Source organism: Populus nigra, chromosome 4 (assembly GCF_951802175.1).
Source record: "Populus nigra chromosome 4, ddPopNigr1.1, whole genome shotgun sequence".
NCBI lineage: Eukaryota > Viridiplantae > Streptophyta > Magnoliopsida > Malpighiales > Salicaceae > Populus > Populus nigra.
The window spans coordinates 16,947,242-16,973,969 of NC_084855.1; the positions used below are offsets into that span (position 1 = coordinate 16,947,242).

Sequence of the window (26,728 nt, forward strand, 5' to 3'; positions counted from 1 at the left end):
AACTTTTGGTTTTTATATTTCGAAGTTTTGGTGGCTATTAAATAAGAAAATTATTCTATATTCGATGTTGTTAGAATTGATATTAGGAGGAGTTTAATTAATGTTATTTTTTAAAGTGGTTTTTTTTTGTTTAAAATAATATATTTTTATTTTAAAAAAATTATTTTTAACATCAATATATTAAAATAATTTGAAAATATTAAAAATATATTAATTTAAAGTAAATAAAAAGATTTTAAATTTTTTAAAAAAGCTTTAAAAATACAAAAATAAACTGGGAATATAGTAAATACAATTTAGTCCTTGTTGTTTTAGTGAACTTATTAATTTAATCCCTTTAGTTTACAAACATCCCACATTGAATCCTTACCTTATTTAAAAACAAAATAATAATTGAGGTAATGAATTTAATGGACACCTAGACACATTAGGGTCTCGTTTGTTTGCAGGAAAGTAATTTCCTTTTAGAAAGTGAATTTCAGAAAAATGAATTTCGGGAAAGTATTTTCCGATGTTTGGTAGTATAATGGAAAATGAATTGAAAAACCTTCTAGTGTTTAGTTGTATTATGGAAAATGAACTGGAAAATAATTTATTAATGAATTAATTTTTTTTTCAAATTTATCTAATATATGAAAAATATTAAATATAAATATTTAATCACTTACAATAAAAGAATAAAATCTAAAAAGTGTAATGATGAATTTTTTTTATTATATTTTATATTCATATATAGCTTATTTTATAAAATATAACTATATATGTCATATAATATTATAAAAATATAACCTTGTGAAATTTTTCTTAAATAAAACCTATTAAATTTTTTTTCAATTTTAGAAGCTTAAAATATTTTTTTTATATATGAAGAAAGCCAAATTAGTTTATGGTTTTAAGATTTTTTTAACCAAGTAAGAGTTAGATATTTGGGTTTTTTGGTATGAAGATTTTTTTTAAAAGATAAATAAATACAAAAATATTTTAATAGATTTTTTAGATAAAGATTGCTTTTTTTTTTTACAGCTATAGACAATTATCCCTGTAATATCCCTTTAATATATATCAAAGAAGCATTAAGAAATAAATATGAATATCTTACATCAAATATAGTCTTGCATAAATATTAAGTTTTAATGTAATACTAATACATATTAGTTCAAATTAACAAACATAAACATGCTAGACCGAATTAAACAAGTACACATACTTGTCAAATAACAAACATAAACTTTCTTATCATAGTGAAATCATCTTAGCAATCATGCATGTAGCTGCATTGGTTCACAAAATTCTGAATCCAAATTTTTCTCAAATTAGCATTTTTTACCATAAATGCTTTTGCCAACATTTCATGTTGGACCAAGTGATCAAATGCATCCCCAAGCGTGATCTCATCAAAGTCTTCAATTTTCATCACTTCTGTATATAGCTCATTAACATCAAGTTGATTTTTGCTGAGGCTTTGGATTGCAAATGCTACACTCCAATCTTTTTAGACAACTTTTCAACACTATCATCTTCATACATGCGATTTCTCTTTTTATGTTGCCTCTTTTGTGCACTAGAGGAAGATGTCTCTTTTTCTTTTGAAGTTTCTTCATATTCCCCTTCATTTTCAATTGAAATTGATTGCTCTTCAGTGTTCTCTTCCAAGTTGACATCAGCATATGATTTGGCATAATTTTCGGTTGCCATATTTTTTCCAACAACAATTGTCATTGCCTCGTACATGTTATGTTTTTTGTTGAGATACTCGTCATGATTAGGATGTGCCTATTCATAAAGTTTAGAATACGAAATTTTTTAGTTCCTTGTATAACATTTTGGAAACAAAAGTAAATATAAAAATTACGAAGAGTATAATATTTATCATACCTTCACTTCTTCATCATAAACATCTTTCGAAACTGTAATCATCTTCAAACAATCATCCCAACCAAAGCCACTTTTATTTTTAAGCTTGGTTATTATTCCCCATTCTTTTTTCACAGTTTTTGAGATGATTGTCAACATGCTTAGGCTCGCATTGAACGTTGAACTTTTGACTAATTTCAGTAGTCACCTTAACAAAAGATTCTGCTCTAAAAGTGGAAGAAGGTTTGTTTCCTTTAAGTGCCTCCCCAGCTAATATCTCAAGTAGCATGTGAGACATAGGCTTAGACCATGTAAAGTGCTTGCCCTTGCATTTTTCATTCTGTGTGGTACTTATTTCTACAAAAAAAAGGTTACGAATTTCTACAAAATATTTAGATTTAATAAATTAAATATAAAAACTACAATTAACATTTAAAAGAGAATACATAAATTACATAAGAAATTATAATAAAGTCAACAAACAATCCAAATACATAACAAAGATAATACAAACTCAAGCAAGACATAATAAACACAAACATATATAATTAACACTCAATTACTAGTTTCTTTAAGTGTTATAATCATTCCACATGGTTGATGCAATCATTTCTCTTTTTGTTATCCACTCCCTATTCTCTTCCCTCTCCTCCTGTTGACTTAAGTTGATTGTTCGTCTAATTGGTTCACTTTCCGAACATATTTCTTCCATAAGAAAGTCATTTGGATCAACTCCTATAATGTGATTATAAATAATATAACATGCAAGCAAAACATCTATTTGTGTTTCATAAGACCAAAAAGACTTTCCATCAATTAATCTAAAACGACTCTTCAAAATACCAAACCCTCGCTTAATAGCAGTTCTCAAAGAAGAGTGTCGAAAATTAAATAGCTCCTTTTCATTTTCTGGTAAATGTTCTGTAAACTCGTTCAAGTGATATCGAACTCCACGAAAAGGAGAAATGATTCCTTTTCGAATATCGTAACCAGCATCACCAGGATAATATTTCTCTACAAATTAGAAAAAAAAACCTATTACTATCTTTAGCTAATTAAACATTTTATATGTTTATTGCATATAATAAATACTTTATTATATACCTTATGGAATTTTTAGACCACTAGGTCTTGATAATGCATCATCTAAAACCCGTGAATCATGTGCACTTCCTTCCCAGCCAGCTAAAACATATATAAACTTCAAATCAAAAGTTATAGCTGCTAAAACATTTTGTGTTGTTCCTTCTTTTCGACCTCGAAACTTTCCTTGAATCTTAACGGGAACATTTACAGGAACATGGGTACCATTAATTGCTCCCAAGCAATCCTATATAAATATGAAAAAATAATGTATAACCTTTTCTTCTAGATGTAATTAATTAATGTATAAAAATATTGGTATTGTTCTCATACCTTAAAATAAGGATAGAATCTACGATTATTCAATATTTCTGCGGGAACTGTATCGCCTGGGTCTTTAATTAGGTGTTTGTATAACTTAAGAACTGCTTTTAAAACAATTCTAAAGTAACGATGGATAGTTTCAACAGACATATAGTATATACCACTAATAAAATGAAATCTTTGGTTTTGGCCTACAATTTGTAAGAACACAATTACTTGATCCCTAATAGACACATTTTGAGTTGATCTTAATAAGTCATGACTTGTGAGAACATCACACAATTTATATAAGACAACTGGTTTCATACGAATTTGTTCAACGCAATGTCTATCACCTCGATTCAAAATGCTATCCATATAGAATTCTCGTTGAGCAATTGCATTTATACGTGGTTCTCTTGGTATATAATTTATATTTCTTTCTTATTCAATAATAGCTACCCATGTTGCTATCACAGTTACAGCTGCTCCCATACATGCTGCATGAATAATCTTACTATCCATAACAAAAAAGTGAAGTTTTCTGCTAATAAAACCTAAAAATTTGAGGAAATAAACATTAAAAAAGCATATAAAATACTTATATAATCAATATAATAAATTATGCTCAAAGATGCTGATTCCCAACACAAACAATGCCTTAAAATAAATAATTATATAATGAATTCTGTATCTCAAAACAAACAATATAATAATTTATTAATGAATTCTGTATATAAATATTTAATAGGCTCAAGTTTTCTACCCAAGCCAAATCAGTTTTTTTATAACTGTGTAATATTTCTACCCAACATCAACGCACATAATATTTCACTGTCTAAAATATTTCTACCCAAACCAATTCCCATTTCACTACTGTGCAGCATCATCAACCGTTGATTACTGTCCTAACCATATACTCTTCACTTATCAAGCTTGGAACCCATATCTCCACCCGGCTTAACCACTGTCTAATATTTCTACCTAACAACAACGGGTATAATAGTCACGATTTAGCCAAACCAATTCCCATTTCATCATTAGCATCATCAACGCACACATCACTGTGCATCATCTTCAACACACACACATCACGCCTAGAAAGCACAGGAAACACATATCATCAACTCATCAACAGAGAAGGAAAATCACATCGGGTGGGTCGGTATCTACTGGAAGAGAAGCAATTGAAAAAAAGGAGATGAAGATGAAGAGATGGAGGGGAATTGAAAGCATATGTGTTCTATTAAACAAAAGGAGAAACAGAGCATGGGTTTGCTGTGTTTTTTTCACAGAAACCAAACAAAATGTTTTGTTTGGTTTCTGTGAAAAAAACACAGTAAACCTGATTTCTGTGAAAAAAGCATAGAATGAGAAAAATGGGTTTGGGTTTGCTGGGTATGGGTTGCTGTGTATGGGTTTGCTGTGTTTGGTTTCTGTGAAAAATGCAGGGGTTTTGGTTTTCTATGTATGGGTTGCCCGGCGAAGAGGTGGATCGGCAGGGAAGGAAATGGGGCTGAAGGGCGCCTTCGGCTTAACGAAAGAATGGGTTTTTTTGCCTTTGCTGTGCTAGCAACAGTGGCGAAACGAACGAATGGTTTGGTTTTCTGTGTATTGGTCTCAGTTTGGTTTCTGGGAAAAATTTTGGGTTTACTATGGTTGATTTTTCCCAGGGGTTTGGGTTTGTTGTATGGGTTGCCTTCCCACAGGTTTGGGTTTACACAGAGCATGGGAGCATGGGTTGCAGTAAAATTAACAAGATAAACAAGGAAAAAAACACAGCAAATATATCACAAGACATGCCATTATAACAACAGAAAAATAAAAAAAGATGAAAAACATATAAGATAATAAATAAATATTTGAGGAAAAAAAATTACCTGGAAGAAAGCTGTGAGAGATGCTTCCAATTGATCTATGTAAATTATTTGGGAGAGAAAAAGAGTTTAGAGATTTGTATTTTAGAACAGTGCACGTTTTGTTAAAAAGAAAAGAAAGTGTTTTCCTTAGAATAAGGAAAGGAAAACACTTTCCCCGCATAAAGCCTTTTGTTTTCCTTTGACCAATTTTCTTTATGTTCACCAAACATGGAAAAGTGAGGAAAATGGTTTCCAAGAATTCATTTTTCTGGAAACAAACAAGTCATAGGATTCATTTAAACTCACACTTGTACCTATACGCTTGGAGTGTATAATAAAAATGACACAACCTAGACTAGTCGGTTTTGAGTTCATCTTGTATATAAACACCTCACTTTTCTCATTCCATTTCCACATCGAACACTACTCCCACTTCAACGAAAGCATTTCATAATCTAAGAGCTTGTTTGGTAGTGTGGTTGCGAATGCTTTTCAAATAACTTTTCGTGCCAAAATGCATGCCAATGATGTTTTTTTATTTTTAAAAAATTATTTTTGACATTAGCACATCAAAATGATCCAAAACGTACAAACCATATTAAATTTTAGCAAAAAAAAATTTAAATTTTTTTGGAACGCGGGTTGAATCGCGTTTCCAAACATGCTCTAAATGTAACGGTCACCACTTGAAAAACTATAGTGCTATCACGAGTTCAGTATTTTTAGAAACTATTCTGGGAATGTGGTGCAAATCATATTTTTAAAAAAATTTAAATTTTTTTTGCTAAAATTTAATATGATTTATATGTTTTGAATCGTTTTGATGTGCTGATGTCAAAAATAATTTTTTAAAAATAAAAAAACATCATTGACGTGCATTTCGGCACGAAAAGTTATTTGAAAAGCAACCGCAACCACACTGCCAAACATACTCTTACAAGAGCCTCCTCATCTAAAACCTTGTGCCCATGATTGTTATCAATATAGGGACTGACCTGGAAAAAAAGCATAGTTCGTTAGATCATCGAGTCAATCTAGATCAATTATTTTTATTAAAATAACATTGTTTTATTTTTTATTTTATTTAACCTAACTAAGTTTGGATCGGATTTAATCAAGTATATCAGTTACTAAACATCTAATCAGATTTACCAAGTTTTACCAAGTCAATGTTTTTTCTGATTCGGTTCAAAATGTAATTTAGTTCAGTCTTCGATTCATAAGTTTTTTAGGACAATCTATAAGACAGAGTTGAGTTTAAGAAGTATACTTGCACCTATCCTTTATTCATAACCCATATTGGACACCATGTTAATTAAAAATTATAAGCTTTTGGTTTCAGATAGAAGGCAACCTCAGTACAGGTTGAAATGGCTCCCCATTACAGATCTCTCTGTATTTATGCAAATATAATTAGTTTTCTTTTTCAATTCTATTTTACAATAAGAAGTTTTTTGAATTGCACAAGGGTTTTATTATGCTGAAAAATTATTTCTTAAGAGATCCATGTAAAGTATTTTTTTAAAAAAATTATATTTTATGCAAATCCTGATTTTGTACAACGTGTTTAACTTATTAATTGAATATAAATCATATTATTTTGATGATATCTTATTTTTCAAGGACTCTGACTCCATTTACTTATTATAAAATACGAGGATTAAAAACACAATTAAGGATTTATTTGTAAGAAACTTGAAAATAAGGATAAAAATATAATTTTCAAAATTCTTTAGGAATCAAAATATATATCAACAAAGTATTGCACACATTTTGATCTTTAATGGTTGTAGTGATAACTCGTTTATTTTCCATGCAATCGCTACAGCTTGGATAAAAACAAATTTGGGATGCAAGAAAATAGAAATTTTTTCAGCATTATTATTAAACTCGGTAGAACAGCTTAAACTTGTAAAATTATAATCCAATTCTTTATTTAGTCTTAGTTTTAAATTAAATTATATAAAAATTATTCTCACGTGACCTTATAAACTAGATAAGTCTAAGAAAAAATTTTAAAAAAAAAAACAAAGAAAAGAGGCTAGGTTCACCCTATTCAGCCCACCAAACCAACAATCTTTGTTATAGACTCTACCAAGTTGAATTAGTTTTTTAATTCATTATATTATATAAAAAAATCAGCCAAATACTAAATAATATGATAGAATTTAATAAAAAGCAATGGAATTGAAAGGAAAAAAAACCATGATACCAACTCAACCGTATTGGGCAGAGAACATTTGCCACATTCTTAAAAAATTTAATTTTTTTTGCAAAAAATTAATTTTTTATGTTTTATATCGTTTTGATGCGCTGATCTCAAAAATAATTTTTTTAAAATAAAAAATATTATTTTAATGTATTTTAGCATAAAAAATAATTTAAAAAGCAATCATAACCACACTTTCGAACAGACTATCTAACACAAAATAAACAAGCATTCATCTACCCCTTTTATTTTTTTATTTTTTTTTGTTAAGAAAATAACGCTCCTAAATCAAACCATGACCTTGTGCCACAAACCCACGCACTATCCAACATGGGTTCAAAATTAAAATGTTACCAAATAATTTTAAAAATATATCATTGTGATTTACTATTTATATCAGTAATTAACCTATTATATGGAAGCGTTTGGGAACGCGATGCAAACCATGTTTTTAAAAAATTTAATTTTTTTTACTAAAATTTAATATGGTTTGTACGTTTTGGATCGTTTTGATGTGCTAATGTCAAAATAATTTTTAAAAAATAAAAAAATCATTGACATATATTTTAACATAAAAAATAACCGCTACGACACTACCAAACATATTCATAATCTACTACATAAAATTTGTGAATATAAAAAAGAATACAACCACCTTTTAGTAAAGTCAGCAGCACTAACCCCATCAAATTATGTTACTGTTTATTCCCCCAGCAATTCCCACTCACTCATCACGACGCTGGCTGTAGCTCATGACATTACCTGATAATTATTGGATATGCTACCACGCTTCTGGCAAAGAATTTCTCTTTTAATTTCCTGCATTATTTTTAGATTACTGTGGGTATCCAGCCAAATGTATATTTTGATTAATTCTATAAGACTTGAAATTAATAATTATACAAGTCTTTAATAGCTCTGAATTTTATAAAACTCAGACTAATAATCTCTAGTACACATTTTCAGGATATAATTTCCTAAATTATAGCTATTGTTATGTACAGCTAACTCACTAAGAGCTTGTTTGGCAGTGTGGTTGCGGGTGCTTTTCAAATAACTTTTCGTACCAAAATACATGCCAATGATTTTTTTATTTTTTAAAAATTATTTTTGACATCAGCACATTAAAACGATTCAAAATGTACAAATCATATTATATTTTAATAAAAAAAAATTTAATATTTTTGAGAACTCAGGTTGAATCATGTTTCCAAATGTTACCTAAGTATATGTAATTCCACAGGAAAAAAAAAAAAGTAACGAAAAAACAACATTTCAAGGGATATTCTGGCCAAGCCCACCGTCAAAAACCTTACAATCATTAAATGTGATTAAACTGAAAAATCAACAAGAAAAAACTACAATCATCAGTAAGCCACGACCCCATTGGTTGAGACAACTGGCTCACCACTACTCTCATCAAACACGTTAGAAATTCTTTCAATTGGGATCAACGGCAGGTATAATGCTATCGTGTAACCCCCCTCTGCTGCAGAACCAACCACCTGGTTATACTTTTCAGACCAGAAAGCGGCTGTGGGAACTGCAATTTGAGCCACTTGAGGGAAGAGTGGAAGTCGATTCAGGGAGCGCCAAGCCAAGACTGCATACTGCTCGGCGACTGGTTCATACTTGTAGTACAACTCCCTGGCCGTGGGCTCGTACTTGCTATACATCATCTTTGTAATGTTCATGGCCGCATCCACCACGCCTGTGCGCTGAATTTCATAAGCTACAGCTCGAGCTTGGATTGACACCCGCTTCACTTGTGATGGGACTTGCCTGTCTAGCCTCCTCAAAGACTCGTCAATCTGCATTCCGGGAGTTCAAATGATACTTCGTCTCGTACATACATTAATTTTATATATTTTAATGTATTAATATTAAAAAAAAAATTAAAAATAAAAAATATTATCTTGATTTAAAAAACAATAATAACGGGGAGATATGAGAGAACCCATTATTACTTACTAGTAACTAGAATGGTAAATTCTTATAACTATCGAGATTAATTCAAATATCAGCATCAAGGTTGTTAAAATCGTGTTTTGACTCGTAAAATTATATGATTTTACGAGTCAAAACATGCATTACGGGTTGAATCGCTTGAAAAAATCAAAAATGAGTAAAATCGGGTTGAAATCGAGTGAAATCGCAAAAATCGGATGAAATCGCGCAAAATCGCGATTTCAGGACCGATTTTACGATGTTGACAAAATGAGGCCCTGAAACAAAATCTTCCCCATTGGACAGCTGTCAGATGCTTTGGTAAGAGCAAAAGCTTCAAATAACAGCAGATTCCTGCATCTATACACCACGTCGGATCATAATATTTTTTTAATGCCATTTTCTATCAATGCTTTGCAGACCAGTCAAACTCAAACTACAATATGTACATCAACAGCAACTTATCTTAACTAGCACGTGCACGAGAGGAAACACCCCTCAACATCCCATTTTTATACAAAAACAACTCAAGGCAAACGGGTTTTTTTCCCCAGAAAAATCTAGTGATTTTATTGCTGCTCGAGGCATATAACTTTAGAAAGTACGGTGTTTTTACTGTATACTAGGAGGTATTAAGAGGAGAAACAACAATGTTTTAATATTACTTTTAATATTATGATAGATTGTTGTTTAGAAAATCGTGTTTGCAATTTAAAAAAAATATTTTCATTAAAATGATTATGAGATGCATTAATAAGAAAATAAAGTTTAGATTAAAGAAATATATTTTATCTACATATTTCAAATGCCTTGAATTTTAAAAAAATCTTTATTTTATTTAAAGCATAAATTTTTTTTATGTATTTTAAAATTCCTTACAATTTTACGATTTTACGATCCGTTTTTACGATCCGAGTTTGTAAACGACTTTCCGTGCCGTGTTAAAATCGCGATTTTAACAACCTTCATCAGCACTTAAATCAAGAGATATAGATGACGGCCAATAGATTTGTAATTTGCAGTGAAACAGACCTTGTGATCGACGAATTTGAGAAGCTGGAAGGGTACCCCATAAAACTTGTCGCAGACCGGTCCAATAACAGTTCTGACGGTGTCCTCAACAGTTCGGACCCCCGGTTTTAGTGGACCTGAATTTTCCTTGGCATATCTATAGACGCTTGAAAAACAAACCACCATGTAGATCACCGCCACTTGAACGAAATCTAAATACTTCAGATTTTTCTCGTCTCCTTCAACCTAATTGAAGGTATTCATCAATACACTATCAGCATATCACTGTAATCTTAACCAAACACACACACATTAATGATTCTAGCTTTTGGTAACAAAGATTGGGCTGCTTCGGATCAAAAGATACGTAGACAAGGAATCCTAAGGAGTGTTCTTAACAAATAAAATATAAACCTCTGCAAAACCTAGCATCCAAAGTTGAAAATAAAAACGGAGAGAATTAAAGAGAGATCAAGTGGTACTGCACAGATAAGTTGCGGTTACCATCTCTGCTGGCTGTTTGGGTTCTGATTCCGCCATTTCCTTGAGCAAACCCCTTAGGGTTACAAGACTTATGGAAGATTAATTAGGATTTGTGGTGGAAAGGAATATAATACCGTATCTGAGCTTTGCTACGGCTCCCCTCTTTATAGCGATTCTATTTCTTTTCTCCCATCACCTATAAATGCCATTATACAGGCAGCCTGGATTGTGTGGGTTGGGTGTTTCCGGTAATTGTAGCATATTTCCAAAAATTAAGAAATATTTTATAATTAATTAAAGGTAATAAATTAATTGTTAAAATATTTGTAATATCATTATTTTAACTAAGTGAATTGACATTTATATGAGATGGTTATTTTTTTTGTTATTTTATAATTTATTTTTTACGATTAGATAATACAATTTAATTAGTTTTCAAGTATTGAGATTACATATTCATATCTCTGTTATGATGGGAGACGAATCATTTTTATTAATGCTTTAAAAATGTTTTATCATTAATTAGAAATAATAAATTAATTATTAATAAAATCACAATTAAAATACACATCTCAAACAAAAAGATTTCTGAAATTAGAATACTAGGATTCAGAAAAAAAAAAAAAAAAAAGGTGGAAAATCATATGGATGATGGTGTCTGCGTCGAGTCAAAAACAAGCGAGTGTTGTCCACTTCACATCTTTTGATGAAGCGCGCGGGTTCAATACGTGTATTCTAATAGACACGTGGAGCGCAATGGTCAATGCGGTGATCTTATAAGATTTTGTAGAAAACGTGGCATTATCCAGTGGCACAGTTCTCGATACATGTTTATTATTATTATTATTATTATTATTGTGATAGGAAGATATATTCTTCTGTGCATGGCAGTGGCGCGGATGGACAGGTGGCAATTTTCTTTTCTAGTTTGGTCTAATATTTTTCGAAAAGGTAGATAAATATAGTGTATTTAACAATTATACAAAATTTTTATTATTGTAGTTTGAAAAAAATAAATTTTTAAAATTATTTTTAGTTATTTCTAATTAGATTCTATACATGTTTAGATAAAATTATTGTTGAATAAAGAATTATTTAAAAAAATTTGATTGAAATTAATGGTGAAAGCGTTATGATTAAAAATAATAAATGGTGATTTCATAATTTCAAATTAAATAAGAAGTATGCAATTATAAATTAATAAGAAATATAGCGAAACAAAATTAAGATAATAGTTTTGTTATCCTATTAAACTAGTTGCAATCTCATTAATAACATAATTCATTCACTTTGGCCTATGATATTCAAGGCTTTATGAACATGACACAAAATCAGTTAAAATATTATTTGAAATAAAATTTGGATGGTGATCAAAATTTACAAATGCATAATCTTTCTGGGAACTCCTTCAAATATAGTTATATATTGATGAGTGTGCATGTGTGAATATTTATTCTTAACTTTTTAGTTGTTCTCGACACTAGAAATATGGTAGGTGATATCTTTCATCTTTACATGAATTTAAAAGTCTATACTCATTTGAATATCAAAACATCTATCAAATAATATTTTTCTACTATAACAAGTAATAAATTTGAAAGTTATTTCACAAAAAAGATTATCCAGAAAAATAGTTAAAATAACGTTGTTGTTGTCTCCATCTTTATTGTCATCATCCATATCCCTATCGTTACTAACATTACCACCACCAAACATCAATGATATATGGAGATTTATAGCCCCACCCTTTCCAACAGGCATTCCCCATAGATGCTCACACATAAAGTAAAAACATAGAGTATTTATTAGAGACATTGATGTGATCCAGTCATCAAAGGATCCATTGGAGGTTTCAGTTGGTCCAGTTACTAGGCTTAGGGCTAAGAAGTTCAAAGAAGCTTTCAATGGACTTCTTCAAGAGACATGGGCTAATGTGGACTTCAAGAGGATTTATAATAATAAAGAGCAAGCCTTGATTAATCTGGTTCATGTTCAAGAGGGGCTTACTGGTGGAACCAAAACCATTACACAAGGATTGAGAGAAGAAAACTAGATTCAGAGAGTTTGACCTTTCGTTACTCTTTTGATCATAACTGGAGCTACAGATCTAATTTTGATATGATTCCAGTCGGTCTGGAAACTAGACTTCCATACCTTTCTAACGGTATATGTCACACCTTCTAATTTATTATAACGAGAGAGAACTATCCGTTTTAAGTTGGTTTTTGCTGCTGCTAGACAGAATACGGAAATAACAAACTTGTCTTATTTAATTAGTTGGGCTATCAAACTTTATTTATTTTGAGAGGAGATATTTTATTTGGGTCTTAGACTTGTTTATTTTAATTATTTTGAGCTAGTTTTAGCTTGGGTTGATTATTATTTAAATTGGGTTTATGTGAGACCCGCTAGGGAAACTAGGGTTTTGGCTTGGAGTTTAAATACTCTTTATGAATAATTTTAGGGCAGACTTTTGATGATATTTTCAGCATTGTAGCTGACTTTTTGGTTGCTCAATCTTGGATCTTGATTGAACTTTCAACTCTTCAAAGAATTGATCATTCATTGTTGTGAATTTATACTTTCTTTGCTCGTCTCTAGATGTAGACATTGTGATCGAGTTGGTTTATAGTCTTGTTGCCTTTGAGCAAGTCTTCCATTGTGATAAGCTCATTCAAATCTCAATAAACTTGGATTCGATTGATCTTGGGGTCGCGAATTCCATTAAATTCCACTAGGGTTTGCATTAGACATAAATCGAGGCAATGGGGTAGAGAGGACGTTCTTCTACCTCCATCCCTATAAAAAGCTTTAACCCTCAAAGCATCTCGAACGCAGCAGCTAAAATAATAGACGAAATGAAAACTATACTTTTACCTTTTATTTTTGCTTTTAACCATTCCAATCGATAAGCTATATGAATAGTTAAAATAACTATTCTTGTTTTGAAGTGTCATTTCTACATTTCTAAAGGACGTTTCTCTGTTGGCTAACATCGTTTTCCTTTATTTTGTATATGTTGGCCAACGTTTGTTTTCCTCTTTAAAAGCATAACAGAAGGAAGAAAACTTACTTGGAAATTTCAAAGCCTTGCATTGTGCCTCACCTTCTATATGATTTAGAAAAAAACAAGAATCAATTGTCCTCTAGTTAATTAATAACATCAGTTGTGTTAATTAGTTGAAATCAAAAGGTATGCTTACTTAAAGAATTTTTCTATTTTCTTTTTTGCATCTCTTGATTCTTGAGACCTTTTGTTGTTAATTTCCTATTTGTGATGATTTTTATTTCTTTATTATTTTATGTTTTTGATATGGATTAAGAAAGACAGTTTTTATTTATGTTGTTATTTTTTATAAAATTGAGAGGAAGTAATGATGGTGGTTGATATTAATAAAACATGGAGTGACATATCTTAAATTTATTTTTGATTTCCTGTTTTAATTTATGGTTAATTATATTTGTCTTGTTGAAAATGCAACTAAACCAGTATATCAATTCTTTTTTAGTTCCAAAAAATGGCCAAATTGTAATGGTTGTATGATTAGATTAATGTTAAAACAAGTAGGAGGCAATGCTTATTATTAATTCACATTTATGAAAACTATAAAATTGCTAGACATTGAATGCGAGCTTCCTTTACACCCTCTTATGAGGTTTTAACTTGAGTGTTTTTCTTTATAATGTAGATGGATTCAAATTTTCCAAACTCTTTTACCAACTTTCTTATGAGTGAGTCAGAAGATATTCTCTCTCAATCAAATAATTCTAATTAATTAATTGATGACTTAACATACTCGAATTTAAATGTCCATACAATAAAAAAAATCACAAAGAAGTAAAAACTTCTCACTAGAGGAAGATTATTTACTTGTCTTTGCAAGGTTAAATACAAGCAAATATACAATTACAGGAGTTGAACAACAAACAAAACAATTCTGGGGTCGAGTACATGCTTACTTTGTAGAGAATGGATGAAACTTGAATAATCGTTCCCAAATAAGCATCTCAAGTAGATGGCAAGAAATAAATTGAGAAGTCGGTAAATTTGTTGGATTTGTTACTCAAATTGAAAATCATCAGCAAAGTGAAATGACAGAAGAATCAAGGGTAATTTTGATATTCATTTCCATGATAAATTATTTAATACATATTTTAACATTAGTGAATTTCTCTATTTTTTTACCAAATTAATGATGCTCGATAAATGTAGGCTTCTTGCATTGGCAAACGATTTCAACTAGAACATTGTTAGGTTATCTTAAGAAAAAAACCCAAATGACAATTTGAGTGTGCAATTCAACATTAAAAGTCAAATAAGAAACAAAAATGTCATGTTAATGCAAGTCCGGCTTCATTAGCTCCATCTACCCATGATTCTGTTAGTTTAGGAGAAGATAGTGAATCGTTGATTTATCAAGATAGACCAATTGGTTAGAAAGCTGCGAAGGAACGACTTAAATGTATACAAGGAAAAGATAAAGTTGGGGAGATAACTGTAACAAATCTCTCATAACAATTCAAGAATACTTTTTTGAAGTTCTTCTAACACTTAACAATAATAAGTAGGATTAATTAACTTAAAAAATAACAACCATAATGAAAAAAAAAACATAAAAAACTTGAAAATTATGATAATATAAGAAGTTCAAATCTAATGATTATACTCATTGCCATATTGTTCCCACAAATATTCAATCAAATCTTCTTGTAGTTGAGAACTAGTTGCTCTATCCCTGATTCGATTATAAGTTTGAAGAAAATCATGTAGTTTTAGTATTTCACCATGTGACACTGATATAAAAGAATTGGCTTCACGTTTATGGTCAAATCCAAGGTTCATTGCTCTTTTATCCTCAATAATCATATCATGTATTATTATGCAAGCTTTCATAATATTTGCAAGCATTTCTTCATCCTAGTATTACACAGGTCCATGTACAATTGCAAAACGAGATTGCAGCACCCCAAATGCTCGCTGCAAATCATTTATTGCAGACTCTTGCTTACTTGCAAAATATTTTCTCTTTGCTCCTAATGGCCTTGAGATTGTCTTAACAAAGGTTGACCAATTAGGATAAATCTCATCTACTAAATAGTATCACATTGTATATTCATGCCTATTAATTGTATAATTAACAAAAACGGTACGACCTTCAGCAAGTGCAGCGAAGACAAGTGACTGATCAAGAACATTAATATCATTTAGTGATCCATGCATTCTAAAAAAAGGTATGCCATATCTAAAGATCTTGTGAAACGACCGTTTCTAGAATTATAGTTGGTTCATGACAATGATGAGTATACATCTCATGCCATGCAATTGGACATTTCTCTCATTTCTAATGCATACAGTTAACGCTCCCTAACATCCCTAGAAATCCACGCTGCTCTCCAATTGTTAATAATTGACAAATACCAACCTCGTTTGGTGCCCTTAGATACCAATCATCAAAAAAATTTACGATTGTTTTGACGAAAGCTCTAAGACTTTCTATCGAAGTGGTTTTTCCAATTCAAAGATATTTATTAGTAAGATCTGCAGGAATATCATATATAAGTATCCTGTGAGTTGCAATTACCTTTTGAAGGCAAGATAAACCAAGAACACCAAGAGCATATGTTCTTTGTTTGAAATATGGATTGTGAGCTTCCATTGCATTTGTGATCTGAAGAAAAAGACACGACTCATCCTAAATCTTCTTCAAAATTGACTTTAAATGAATTTAGGATTTTCAGCAAAATAATCATTATATAACCTTAATCACCTTTTTTTCTATTACGATTGACAATATTGTGGCAAAGAATAGAGCTACGATACTCTATTCTCTGCCATTGATTATTCGATTCTTCTTTAGTAACCACTGGGTAGCAATTTGAAAGGCGAACATGGGAGTGTCATCATCAAAATCAAAAGTATTATAAAAATTAAAATTAGAATGATTCATAATGAATTTTAATGAAATATAATAAAGATTAGAGGGAAGAAAATGATGAGAAAAATGTTTAGGTATATGAGAATATTTATAGATGGATTATTTTTTCAAATTTTGCAATCTTAGAATATTGACGGTTATTTTTAAAAAAATTTGAAATGTTGACGGTTTTTTTTAAAGTTTGAATTTAAATTTACTTTTCAAAAATCAAATTTTAACAGTAACATATAAAACTGAAAATTAAAAATATTCATATAAATAAATTTTAAATTTAAAAGTTTTAAATTTAACTTAAAATTATATCTTTTAAATTTATTTTAATTTTTAACATCTACTTACATCGGACAATAAAAATCCACATGATTTTTTTATTCTAATTTTTAATAAATAAAATATATATTTTATATTTAAAAAATATAAAGTTACTCAAACTAATCTTAAAAAAGATTACAAAAATTGTTTGATTTATATTAAAACATTATAAATACAATTTTATTTATATAGATTGAAGTATGTATGCATTAGGGTATGCACTTCTTTCCCTGTCTTCATCCCTTCCTCTGTGAAGACACTCCACACCCACCCTAAGGAAAAAATAGAACAAAAATCAAGTGTATTATTCTCATTCTCCTTGGGAATCGAAAGAAACACACACACACAAATATATACATGCGGGCAGCGTGAATGTGATAATCTTCTGAAAATAATAGAATTGAGAATTTTATACTAATATAATGCAGGATCAAGTACACACCCAACATAAAATGAAAAGGACGACGATTGCTAACAAAGGACCAGGTTCTATGGTGCTAAACTACAAATACATAGGAACATGGTGTCCTGTTAACTCTTCAAAGAAAAAGGAGCTTAAGATTTACAAAGGCTAAAAACGAAGCCCATGCCAAACAGGGCATAACCAGATTGCCTGCAATGGGATTCACCTCTTTGAACTGTCGAGAACACCCAACAAGAGCCCCAAACGTAGCTAAACAAACAAGTAACCCAACCCACGGCGCTGACATCCGAAACACAATCGGGTCCCAAGCCAAACTCAAGCCGAGCTGAGTCAAGTAAAGATAGAGGGCAGTCGGGTTCCGATGGAATCCGCCTTCAGCCCAAACAAGCCAAGCCGAGAGACCCATCAAGAAACTCGAAGTCACGCAGGTCATGTGTAGCGCCCACAAAGGTGGGAACCAGAAGGGCTTTGATATACTCCTGGTACTACTAGTACCGTAGCCTTTCGTTGAGCCAAAGAAATACACGTTACAGAGAGCCAAGGAAAGAGGGAGCGCAACAGCTATGGCTAATGATCTAATACCGCGTTGGGCCATGGCCACTCTTTTTTCACGCCTGAATCTCACATTCTTGCTGTTGTTTTTGCCCACGATGGTGTTGGGTTCGTCGACAGTGTCTCTTGTACGCTGTTTAACGTTCTGGGAGTCCATATTTGATTAGAAAGAGACGACAGAGAGATGTTGTGGGGAGAATGTAAGGCACTAGGCTGTCTTTAAGAAGAGGCTTGATGTGTTTTGGGTTTGGGCAGCGGAAGATGAGTGGTCAGTCATACGTGGGCGAAGGGGATGGAAAGAAGTGGACAAGACGGGTCACACGTGGGTGACAGAAGGCACCGAGAGATTTGGTCTTCCATGCATGGATTAATTAAGAGTAGACAGCTCCTTGCTGATGCTGTTAATGGGGGCGGAGAGTGGTCGTCTTCTTGGTAAGCTTACAGTGATGACACGTGCCTATATCGGTTTGGAACATCTTCGTTAGCTGCCTGGATGAGATCTTGTCAACAACCAGCATGTTTGAAAGAACAATTGCTTGGAAAGATGTGAGATAGACGGTTATGGAAGCCTCATGCAAATAAATAAAACAGGACATCGAATGTAGAGTAGAATCCTCTTTAAAATAAATAAGATAAAATGAGCTTTCATTGGCTAATTACATATGTGCCCCCATATATCTAATCTCAAATAGATGGATTGGTTATGGAAGCCTAATGAATTTTGTAAATATCTTACTATTGATGGGATGTCAATGAACTATTGTTTAATTCTCACTTCATTATTTTTATGTGATCAAAACCATCCGTTATACAAACCTTCAAATTTATTTATAATTTATACAGTTGATTATTTAAAATCAATTTTATCCTTTTTTTTTTGTTATAATAATTGCATGAATTGATTTTTATTTTATCATTTGAGTTAATTATCTGTGCAATCGATAATTGCTTGAGTTTAAACACATAATTATTTGAGTTTAAAACTTACATGAGTCTATAATTACCTTAAACAAAACTATAAATAATTCCATATTATTTTCTAATACAGTATGAATATCCACTAACTTAACTCAGTAATTAACAGTTGATGAATGAAAGTAAAATGATCATATACACTACATCTGCAAAGCTGCTGACTAGATATTGAAAAGAAAACTAAAATAACATCCATTTTTACTGTTTAAAAATTAGTGTACACAAATTTACATTTTACTGTTCATTTACAGTGTATTTTTGCCATTTTTCGTATTCTAATCCTTATATTTTGGAAAGTTTAAAATTCATCCGTGTAGTTTATTTTCTTGAATATTTAAAAATAAAAAAGAAAGTTATTGAAAATGTTGTGTGGTCCCGTATCATGTGACGGGGGACCACCACATTAATTAAGGAGGCAGCTGGCTGCCTCTTTGGTTTAAATTAAATGAAACGGTTACTGTAGATGGCAGTAGCAAAATTTGAGAAGAAACAAAGGAGAAAAACGTGAAAAAGAAAGAAGAGGAGGCAGCAGAGCAGTCTGTTTTCTTTCTTTGATTTCCAACAGAAAAAAGATGAGGAAAGAAAAAAAAAATGGATGGATATATTTCTACTACGAAAGACAATGATCTTGGTGTATATGAATTCATTTTCATGAGGGTGGTTTTGTGGATCTTTACCCATACAAATATATATATATATTAGTTTGGAAAGTTTTTCTCAGATTAATTTTGAGATTTTAGGAATATTAAAAGGTATTTTAGGGTAGTTAATCCATGTTATTGAGATTTTTATGATATTTTTAAGTAAAAATTATTTAAAAATTAAAATTTTAATATCTCAACCTTAAATTTATATAAGAGGGTGGATGGTGCTTTTTTTTTTTCAATTGGCACGTGAGCTTCTTTTTTTAAAAGGTCAGGCACACGATCGTGACTTTTCATGTTTTTTTTATTTAATTGTTTATTTAATTTAATTTTAGAATAAAATGCTTTTTAATTAAGACTATTACAATGAAATTTTAAAAACCATCCAATTATGCCTTAATTTTGAAATAAGATTTAAATTTTTATTGTAATTTGTCAATCAATTTATAAATTTTCTTATATAAATTTAATATGCATAGTCTTTTTTTTTAAAATGGTCTTGAATATTCAACGAGAATAACTTTTTATATAATCTTTTTTAAATTAATCATTCATCATAATTATCATGACATGCTTTTTTTATTGTTAAATTTGCTTTTTATATAATGCTAAGTTTTTACTTAAGAAATCATTGTTCTAATAAAAAAACATGAAAAAGTATGTTAAAGAAATATACTTTCCTTTTGCATTGACTCAAATCATTTGAATTCTTGAAAATGTTTTATTTTAATTATGTTAGGTTATTATTCAATAAATCATGCAACATAAATATTATTCTTTAAAAAATTACGTTATGAAAAGAATAATATTTTTTTGTTTTTTTAATAAATATTACTCTTTAATTACTAATATGTATTTTATTCAAGTGTTTTTATTCTTAAATTACATCCTTTAAGAAAGAATTTAATTTTAACTGTGACACAAATTGATTTAAAAAACAATTTTTATCATTAAATAAATTCATTCAAATGCATTCTTAGTTTACTAATAAAAATCTAGCGGTTAAGGCACTGATATATCCATGCAAAGATAAAAATAAAAGTTTAATCTTTAATAAAGATATTTATTAGACGAAATATCTATAAACTCTGAATATACTATTCTTACACTTTAAAAAATAATGAAAATATATATAAAAAAAGCATCCTTCAGTTTGAATATGAGCTCTTAATTCAAAAAAGAATAGTAAAGAAACCGTAGAAAGAATTTGAATCATTTATAAAAATAATATTCATACTTTACTCAGAGTGTGGTCTTTGGTAAAGAAAAAAGAATAGCCGGTGCTGGGCAGGAAAAATAAATTACGAACGAAGACAATCCAAATATTATTATTATAAAAAGAAAAAAAAAACATGAATCGATCTCAGACGACATGCCACTCAGAAGCGACAAGTTATTCATTCGCAAAAACTTGTCAAAAATCTATGGCACCCCCCTCGTAAACGTCGTTTAATCTTTCCCCATGTCCAGTCATTCTCTCGTTTGCCCGCCCCCGTCACGGCCACCGCCACTGTATGCACACCCGTAATTGGATATTACCTCAGAAGGGCAGACTCTGCAATATCTGGAGCAACAATGGCAGCTACGAAAGACCCACAAATTACAACTCTTAAAACAATAGAAGCAGCCTTAAAACTTATAGACACCAAAAAGGACAACCTTAAAAAGGCCTACGATGATCTCCAATCCCTCTCTTCTCATCTCCTCTCCTCTTCCTACTCTCTCTCATGGGCCGACCTCGATTCTCACTTCTCCTCCGTCCAAGACAACCTCAATGGCCGCTTCCTTCTCCTCCAATCGAGTCTTGAATCTCTCGACCCAATTGCGCCTTGTCATTCGTCGGTGGGTGCTTCTGAGCAAGAATCACCAGCGTCTTCTAACCCTCGATGTCTGGGACGAGTCGACTCTGAGGTGAGTCGCTCCGAGTTGAAACCATCAACAACCCTGACTTCTAACACAGTGGACCCATCCAGGTCTGATTTGATGTCCCTGTGTGAGAGGATGGATGTGAAAGGATTGAGGAAGTACATGAAGCAGAACGCAAGTAAATGGGGTGAGATCCGGGACAGGCTCTCGGGTGCAATGTCGGTTGCCCCGGACCCTGGATCATTTGTTTTGGATGCAATGGAAGGGTTTTATTCATCAAAAGCTAACTCGAAAGGCGACAAGGATACTGAATTGTGTCGTTTAAGGAGGACTTGTTTGGATTTATTAGAGGCCTTGGCAAAAAATAAGCCAACTTTGAGCATGGAAGTGAATGAAAGAGCTAAAAAGTTAGCTTTGGAGTGGAAAAGAAAAGTGAGCTTGAATGGGGAGAGCCCTTTAGAGGCACTTGGGTTCTTGCATTTGTTAGTAGCTTACAATTTGGAGAAGGAGTTCGATGTGGGTGAGCTTGTGGATTACTTTGTTATTGTTGCTAGGTTCAGGCAGGCTGTAGTTCTGTGTCGAGCTATTGACTTGGGAGAGAAAACTGCTGGTAAGATTGTGTTGGTTTAGATTATCAATTGAGTTGTTTATATGCACGTTTGAGTTTATTTTGTCAATGTTTGATGGTTATGATTGTATTCAGTGTTTATGGTTATTATGCATTGATAGACATAGGTGATGGCTTTGAGTTGTTGGTTTTCCTTTTAGTTGAATTCTTTTGTGATTATCTGGACCGCTGCGTTGACAAAACGTTACTATGGGGTAGAGCTTGAGCATAGATCGCAGAGTTAAGTACAGATTCTAGTCAGGTTTACAAAATTACACTGTAGGATCGATTACAAGTATAGACTACAGCGAGGTTTTAGTTTTGGTGCTTGCACTATTAAAGCTGAGCATTATAAGAATCATGTGTTTGATGCTTCCAAGCTACTAGAACCATAGGCCTTCTACTTGTTGGTTTCCTTTGCTGGAGCCATGTGAACAAAGCAACTGGCTAGCTGAAATCCTTTAATGTCTTATGCTTAATCCTTTCTTCGAAAGAATCTAGAGAAATTGGAAAAAGAAAACCCTTTGAATTTTGAGACTAAGGACAGAATGGGAGTGAACCAATGAAGGGTTGGTTAGCAGTGGAAGTAAAAAAGTAAAAGCTATTTTTGCTCTTATCTCTGTGTTTTTTCCCTGTGGGATGGAAAATTCACAGCTGGTTTTTCACACCTGATATGGTCACAGTTTTGCAGCAAACTTGTAATGGATAAGCTCACCTTTTGCTTTTGGGGTCTGGCCAACCAATTCTTGATCATTGCTTAAACCATGAGTTGGCTTAATTCATTTAATCAGTGAGTGGCTTAATTCAACAAACATATCTGTTGATCAGCAAAATACATGTTGGATTATGGTTTTATTTATTTATTTATTTTTGGAAAGCAAGCAATGAAGAGCACATATTCATGTGGTGTCCCCTTGGGATAGAGTTTGATTGAAGCTTTTATACTTGCCTTGTGCACTGCAGATCTCATTCAAAAACTTATAGACAGTGGCAAACAGTTTTTGGCTGTCAAATTTATCTTTGAATTTGGAATGGTTGACAAGTTCCAACCAGTTCCTCTCTTGAAGGCTCACCTGAAGGAGTCCAAAAGGCTCACCAAGAAAGTTTGCCAGGATGGAAAGAACTCTATCAATCAACAGGTAGTTCTGCATCCCTTCATTTTTGGGCTAGCTTTTAGAGCTTGAAGCCATCAGTTGTCCTGTACATAACCAAGTTCTCTTGCAGAATGAGGCCAGGTCCAGAGAAGTTAAAACGCTGAAATCAGCACTTGTACTCATTGATGAGTATAAGCTCGGATCTGAGTACCCACGGATGGACCTCAAGAAGCGTATTGAGATGCTAGAGAAGCAGAAGGCAGCTGCTGCATCTGCTGTCGACGAGCCTTCTCATCAGCCAAAGAAGCAGCAGCAGGCTGGAAGCAAGCGTCCTCGAACTTCAGCAACAGCAGTCCAGAACAGTAACAATGGTTCCAATCCAGTCATTCCTCCATTCAAACAATCTCACTTGCAGCCAGCAAGTATGTTGCTTGCAGCTGGGCCGTATGGGTCAGTGGGTTCTATTTCTCCCGCCATTCTTTATGCAGGCCCACCAGCTGGGCCGTATGGTTTGGCAAGAGCTGGTACGGGATTCCCAGGGAACCCAAGGTCTGCTTTGGCGCATCAATACTTTCCAGAATCGCATGTGCCATCTGACCATTATGATAGAGCAGCTGCTTATGGTGGATATGATTTGCCGCTTAAATATCACCCAGGCTACTATCCTCAGTAGTGTTGGTTATCAAAAGCCAAGCTTTGCTTTTTTAATCACCACGGAATTAGAAAAGCAGTCAAATTGGGTGGTTAGATTTGCGATGTGGGTTGCTTGTTAGTTTTCCTTATATATATATATATATATATATATATATATATATATATATATATGTATAAGAGACTAATTATATATTGGTGGTGTTAATGCTTTCATGTTGCATAATTAGGTTCATTCTCCTGCGCTTGCGTGATAATCATTTCTATGCAAGAAAAATGGTTCAAGTTGTGATAATAAAATTACATGCCTTTGTTTAATGTTTTTCAGATCCGGATCGGGTCGGGTTTTAAAATTATAGTTCAAATAGTCTCCAAGACCTTCTCTCAATAAAAGCTGAATATTTTTTACACTCAAATCAACTCAGATTTGTTTAGAAATATTTTTTATATAATGAGTTTTCCTTTTCTTTTTCTTGTGAGAATTTATTTATTTTCGTAATCTTATTATAGGTTTCTGGTTTATTTCTCTTTTATATTTTATGGGCTATTTTTCTTCATTTAATGCCAAACATATTCAAGTAATCTGTGTTAGATTCATGCATGTCGTTATTAATCATGAATAGGAATTAAATAAGCACACTTAATAGTCCATCATGCATATCCTTTAGCTATCAAATCTCTCAAAATTATAAAATCATGAACCGTAATAATTAAGATAAGATATATAATGCATGGTAGCACTTAATTCTCCTTGGTCCAAATAGTTAAGATGTTATAGTTGAACACTATATCATCGATCCGTACTGTATTGTGTAATTATTTTTTTAAATATAAAAAGATGTTTTGATGTTATTAATGTTTTTTCCTAACATAAAAAAATTTAAATCGTGTGAAGGTTGATCCAATATAATTTGGTTCACTTTAAAGGTTTAAAAACAACTTATGCAACTCGTAAAAACATAGTTTGACTATAAAAAATAATTCAAGATGACATCTTTTTTTAATATTAAGATAATATCATATTAGATTAACTTGGGTTAACATGTCAAATCTGCTATATGGGTTATGAAATTATGATAACCCTATAAAAAACAAATCAAAATAAATTATAAAACTTAATTCTTAATTAATTCAGTGTTAAAGGATAAAATTGAAAAAAAATCAATTTAAAAAGGACCTTAACAAGCTACCCGAGTTAACTTGTCAAATCTATAACTCGGGTCATAAGACCAAGATAACTCCATGGAAAGCAAATCAAAACAATTTACAAATCCTAATCCCCAATCAACCAAATTTTGAAGGATGAAATTAAAAAAAGAAATCAATTAAAAAAAAGCATAAAAACAATCCCAGCCAATCTGCCAAACCCGTGACCCGGGTCATCAGGTCGATATAATCTAATAAAAAGAAAAAAAACTGACCTAATTTAACTTGGGTGAACCTACCATATCTACGACTTTGGTTATGAGATTAAGATAATCATAGAGAGAGCAAATCAAGACAAATTATGAAGCTCAATTCTCAATCATCTTTATTGAACCCAATGTTAAACCATGAAATTTGTAAAAATTTTAATTAAAAAAATGATACACAAAATAAGCCAAATCAACCCGGGTTAACCAATTAAGCACCATCTTCAGGTCATGAGACCATGATAGCCTAATAAAAAGCAAACCGAAACAAATTATGAAGTCTAATTTTCAATCAAATACAATATTAAATGATGAATTTGGAAAAAAATCAATTAAAAAAAAAACCAAGTCAATTGGGTTAAGCTGCCAAACCCGCAACCTAGGTCATGAGACGGGAACAACCTAATAAAAATCAAATCCATTGTTGAAGGACCAGTAATCTGGGTCATGAGATAGATATAACCTTTAGAAAAAAATAACAAAATAACTCAATTTAACCAAGGCTAAAATATCAAAACTTGCGACCTTAATCGTGAGACTAAGATATCTTTATAGAAAGCAAATCAAAATAGATTAAAAAAATGACACAAAAAAATATCTCAGGTTAACTCGTTAAGCACTATTTTAACTTAATTCCCAACCGATCCAATGTTGAATGATAAAATTAAAAAAAAATCACTTAAAAATGGCACAAAAAACAACTCTAGTTAACTCGTTAAACATTATTTCTAGGTCATGAGGCTGAAATAACATAATAAAAAGTAAACAAAATAAATCATGATATCTAATTCCCAATCAACCAAATATTAAAGAATGAAACTAGAAAAAAAAGTTAATTAAGAAAAAGAAAAGAAAAAACCCTTAGTCAACTAGGTTAACCCGCCAAATCCTTGATCTGTGTTTTGAGAGTGTGATAACTCATTAAAAAACAAATATAATATTAAAGGATGAAGTTAAAAAAAAAACATCGATTGAAAAAAAAATCAAAGAAGAAAAAAAAAAGCAAAGCACTATTCAAATAAATAGTGTTTTGTGAGAAGAATTATAATAAAATCTCTTCATCTTTTAGTTTATAGTTATTGTTAGATTTTTAGGTGTCATCATTGCACGGCTTTGTATCTTTTTACTATATTATATTAGTTTAAGATGTCTTGTAGCCAATTAGTTGGTTACACGTGGCATCATTAGATTCATATAAATACATATTTATTATAAATAAAGGTTTAATTTATTTTTAATATTCATATAAGGTTAGATTAATGAATTTATTATTTAATTTATGAATTTAGAGTAAAGATAAAGTTCATGGGACATAAATGCTTTGCAAAGAAAATTATAAAGTTATTATAATTATGAGATTCCTATTGCATCAAAACATTATTCCTAAAATGTTATTAATCGATGCTCTTTTAAATACTAGATATATATTAGAGCTGTAGAAATTGATACATATTATGCTATTTTTTTTATGAAAGGAAACAATTGTTCTCATAAGATAATGTATAA

General features: G+C 31.4%; 3 protein-coding genes across 3 annotated transcripts; 1 reads left to right on the forward strand and 2 right to left on the reverse strand.

Moving 5' to 3' along the window:
• Positions 1-8,565: 8,565 nt before the first annotated feature.
• LOC133690618 (stress-related protein-like) lies at positions 8,566-10,965 on the reverse strand. Its single transcript, XM_062110845.1, has 3 exons — positions 10,771-10,965; positions 10,288-10,512; positions 8,566-9,119 (listed from the first exon to the last, which is right to left on the reverse strand). The coding sequence occupies exons 1-3, from the start codon at positions 10,804-10,806 to the stop codon at positions 8,676-8,678; spliced, it is 705 nt and encodes a 234-aa protein (XP_061966829.1). The 5' UTR covers positions 10,807-10,965; the 3' UTR covers positions 8,566-8,675.
• Positions 10,966-17,389: 6,424 nt separating this feature from the next.
• LOC133690778 (translocator protein homolog) lies at positions 17,390-18,325 on the reverse strand. The gene has a single exon (XM_062111041.1). It carries the CDS (start codon positions 18,128-18,130, stop codon positions 17,537-17,539), a length of 594 nt encoding a protein of 197 aa, XP_061967025.1. The 5' UTR covers positions 18,131-18,325; the 3' UTR covers positions 17,390-17,536.
• Positions 18,326-20,968: 2,643 nt separating this feature from the next.
• LOC133690632 (truncated FRIGIDA-like protein 1) lies at positions 20,969-24,226 on the forward strand. The gene is made up of 3 exons (XM_062110865.1): positions 20,969-22,068; positions 23,029-23,204; positions 23,290-24,226. Exons 1-3 carry the CDS (start codon positions 21,168-21,170, stop codon positions 23,830-23,832), a joined length of 1,620 nt encoding a protein of 539 aa, XP_061966849.1. The 5' UTR covers positions 20,969-21,167; the 3' UTR covers positions 23,833-24,226.
• The last annotated feature ends 2,502 nt before the right edge of the window (positions 24,227-26,728 follow it).

Bases quoted from the DNA above. Each gene is read 5' to 3' on its own strand.
- LOC133690632 (XM_062110865.1), top strand. From the start codon at position 21,168: ATGGCAGCTACGAAAGACCCACAAATTACAACTCTTAAAACAATAGAA. The intron at 22,069-23,028 runs GTAAGATTGTGT...TGTGCACTGCAG, and splicing joins CTTGGGAGAGAAAACTGCTG to ATCTCATTCAAAAACTTATA. The intron at 23,205-23,289 runs GTAGTTCTGCAT...GTTCTCTTGCAG, and splicing joins AGAACTCTATCAATCAACAG to AATGAGGCCAGGTCCAGAGA.
- LOC133690618 (XM_062110845.1), bottom strand. From the start codon at position 10,806: ATGGCGGAATCAGAACCCAAACAGCCAGCAGAGATG. The intron at 10,513-10,770 runs GTAACCGCAACT...ACCTTCAATTAG, and splicing joins CCAAACAGCCAGCAGAGATG to GTTGAAGGAGACGAGAAAAA. The intron at 9,120-10,287 runs GTCTGTTTCACT...CCCGGAATGCAG, and splicing joins TCAAATTCGTCGATCACAAG to ATTGACGAGTCTTTGAGGAG.
- LOC133690778 (XM_062111041.1), bottom strand. From the start codon at position 18,130: ATGGACTCCCAGAACGTTAAACAGCGTACAAGAGACACTGTCGACGAA.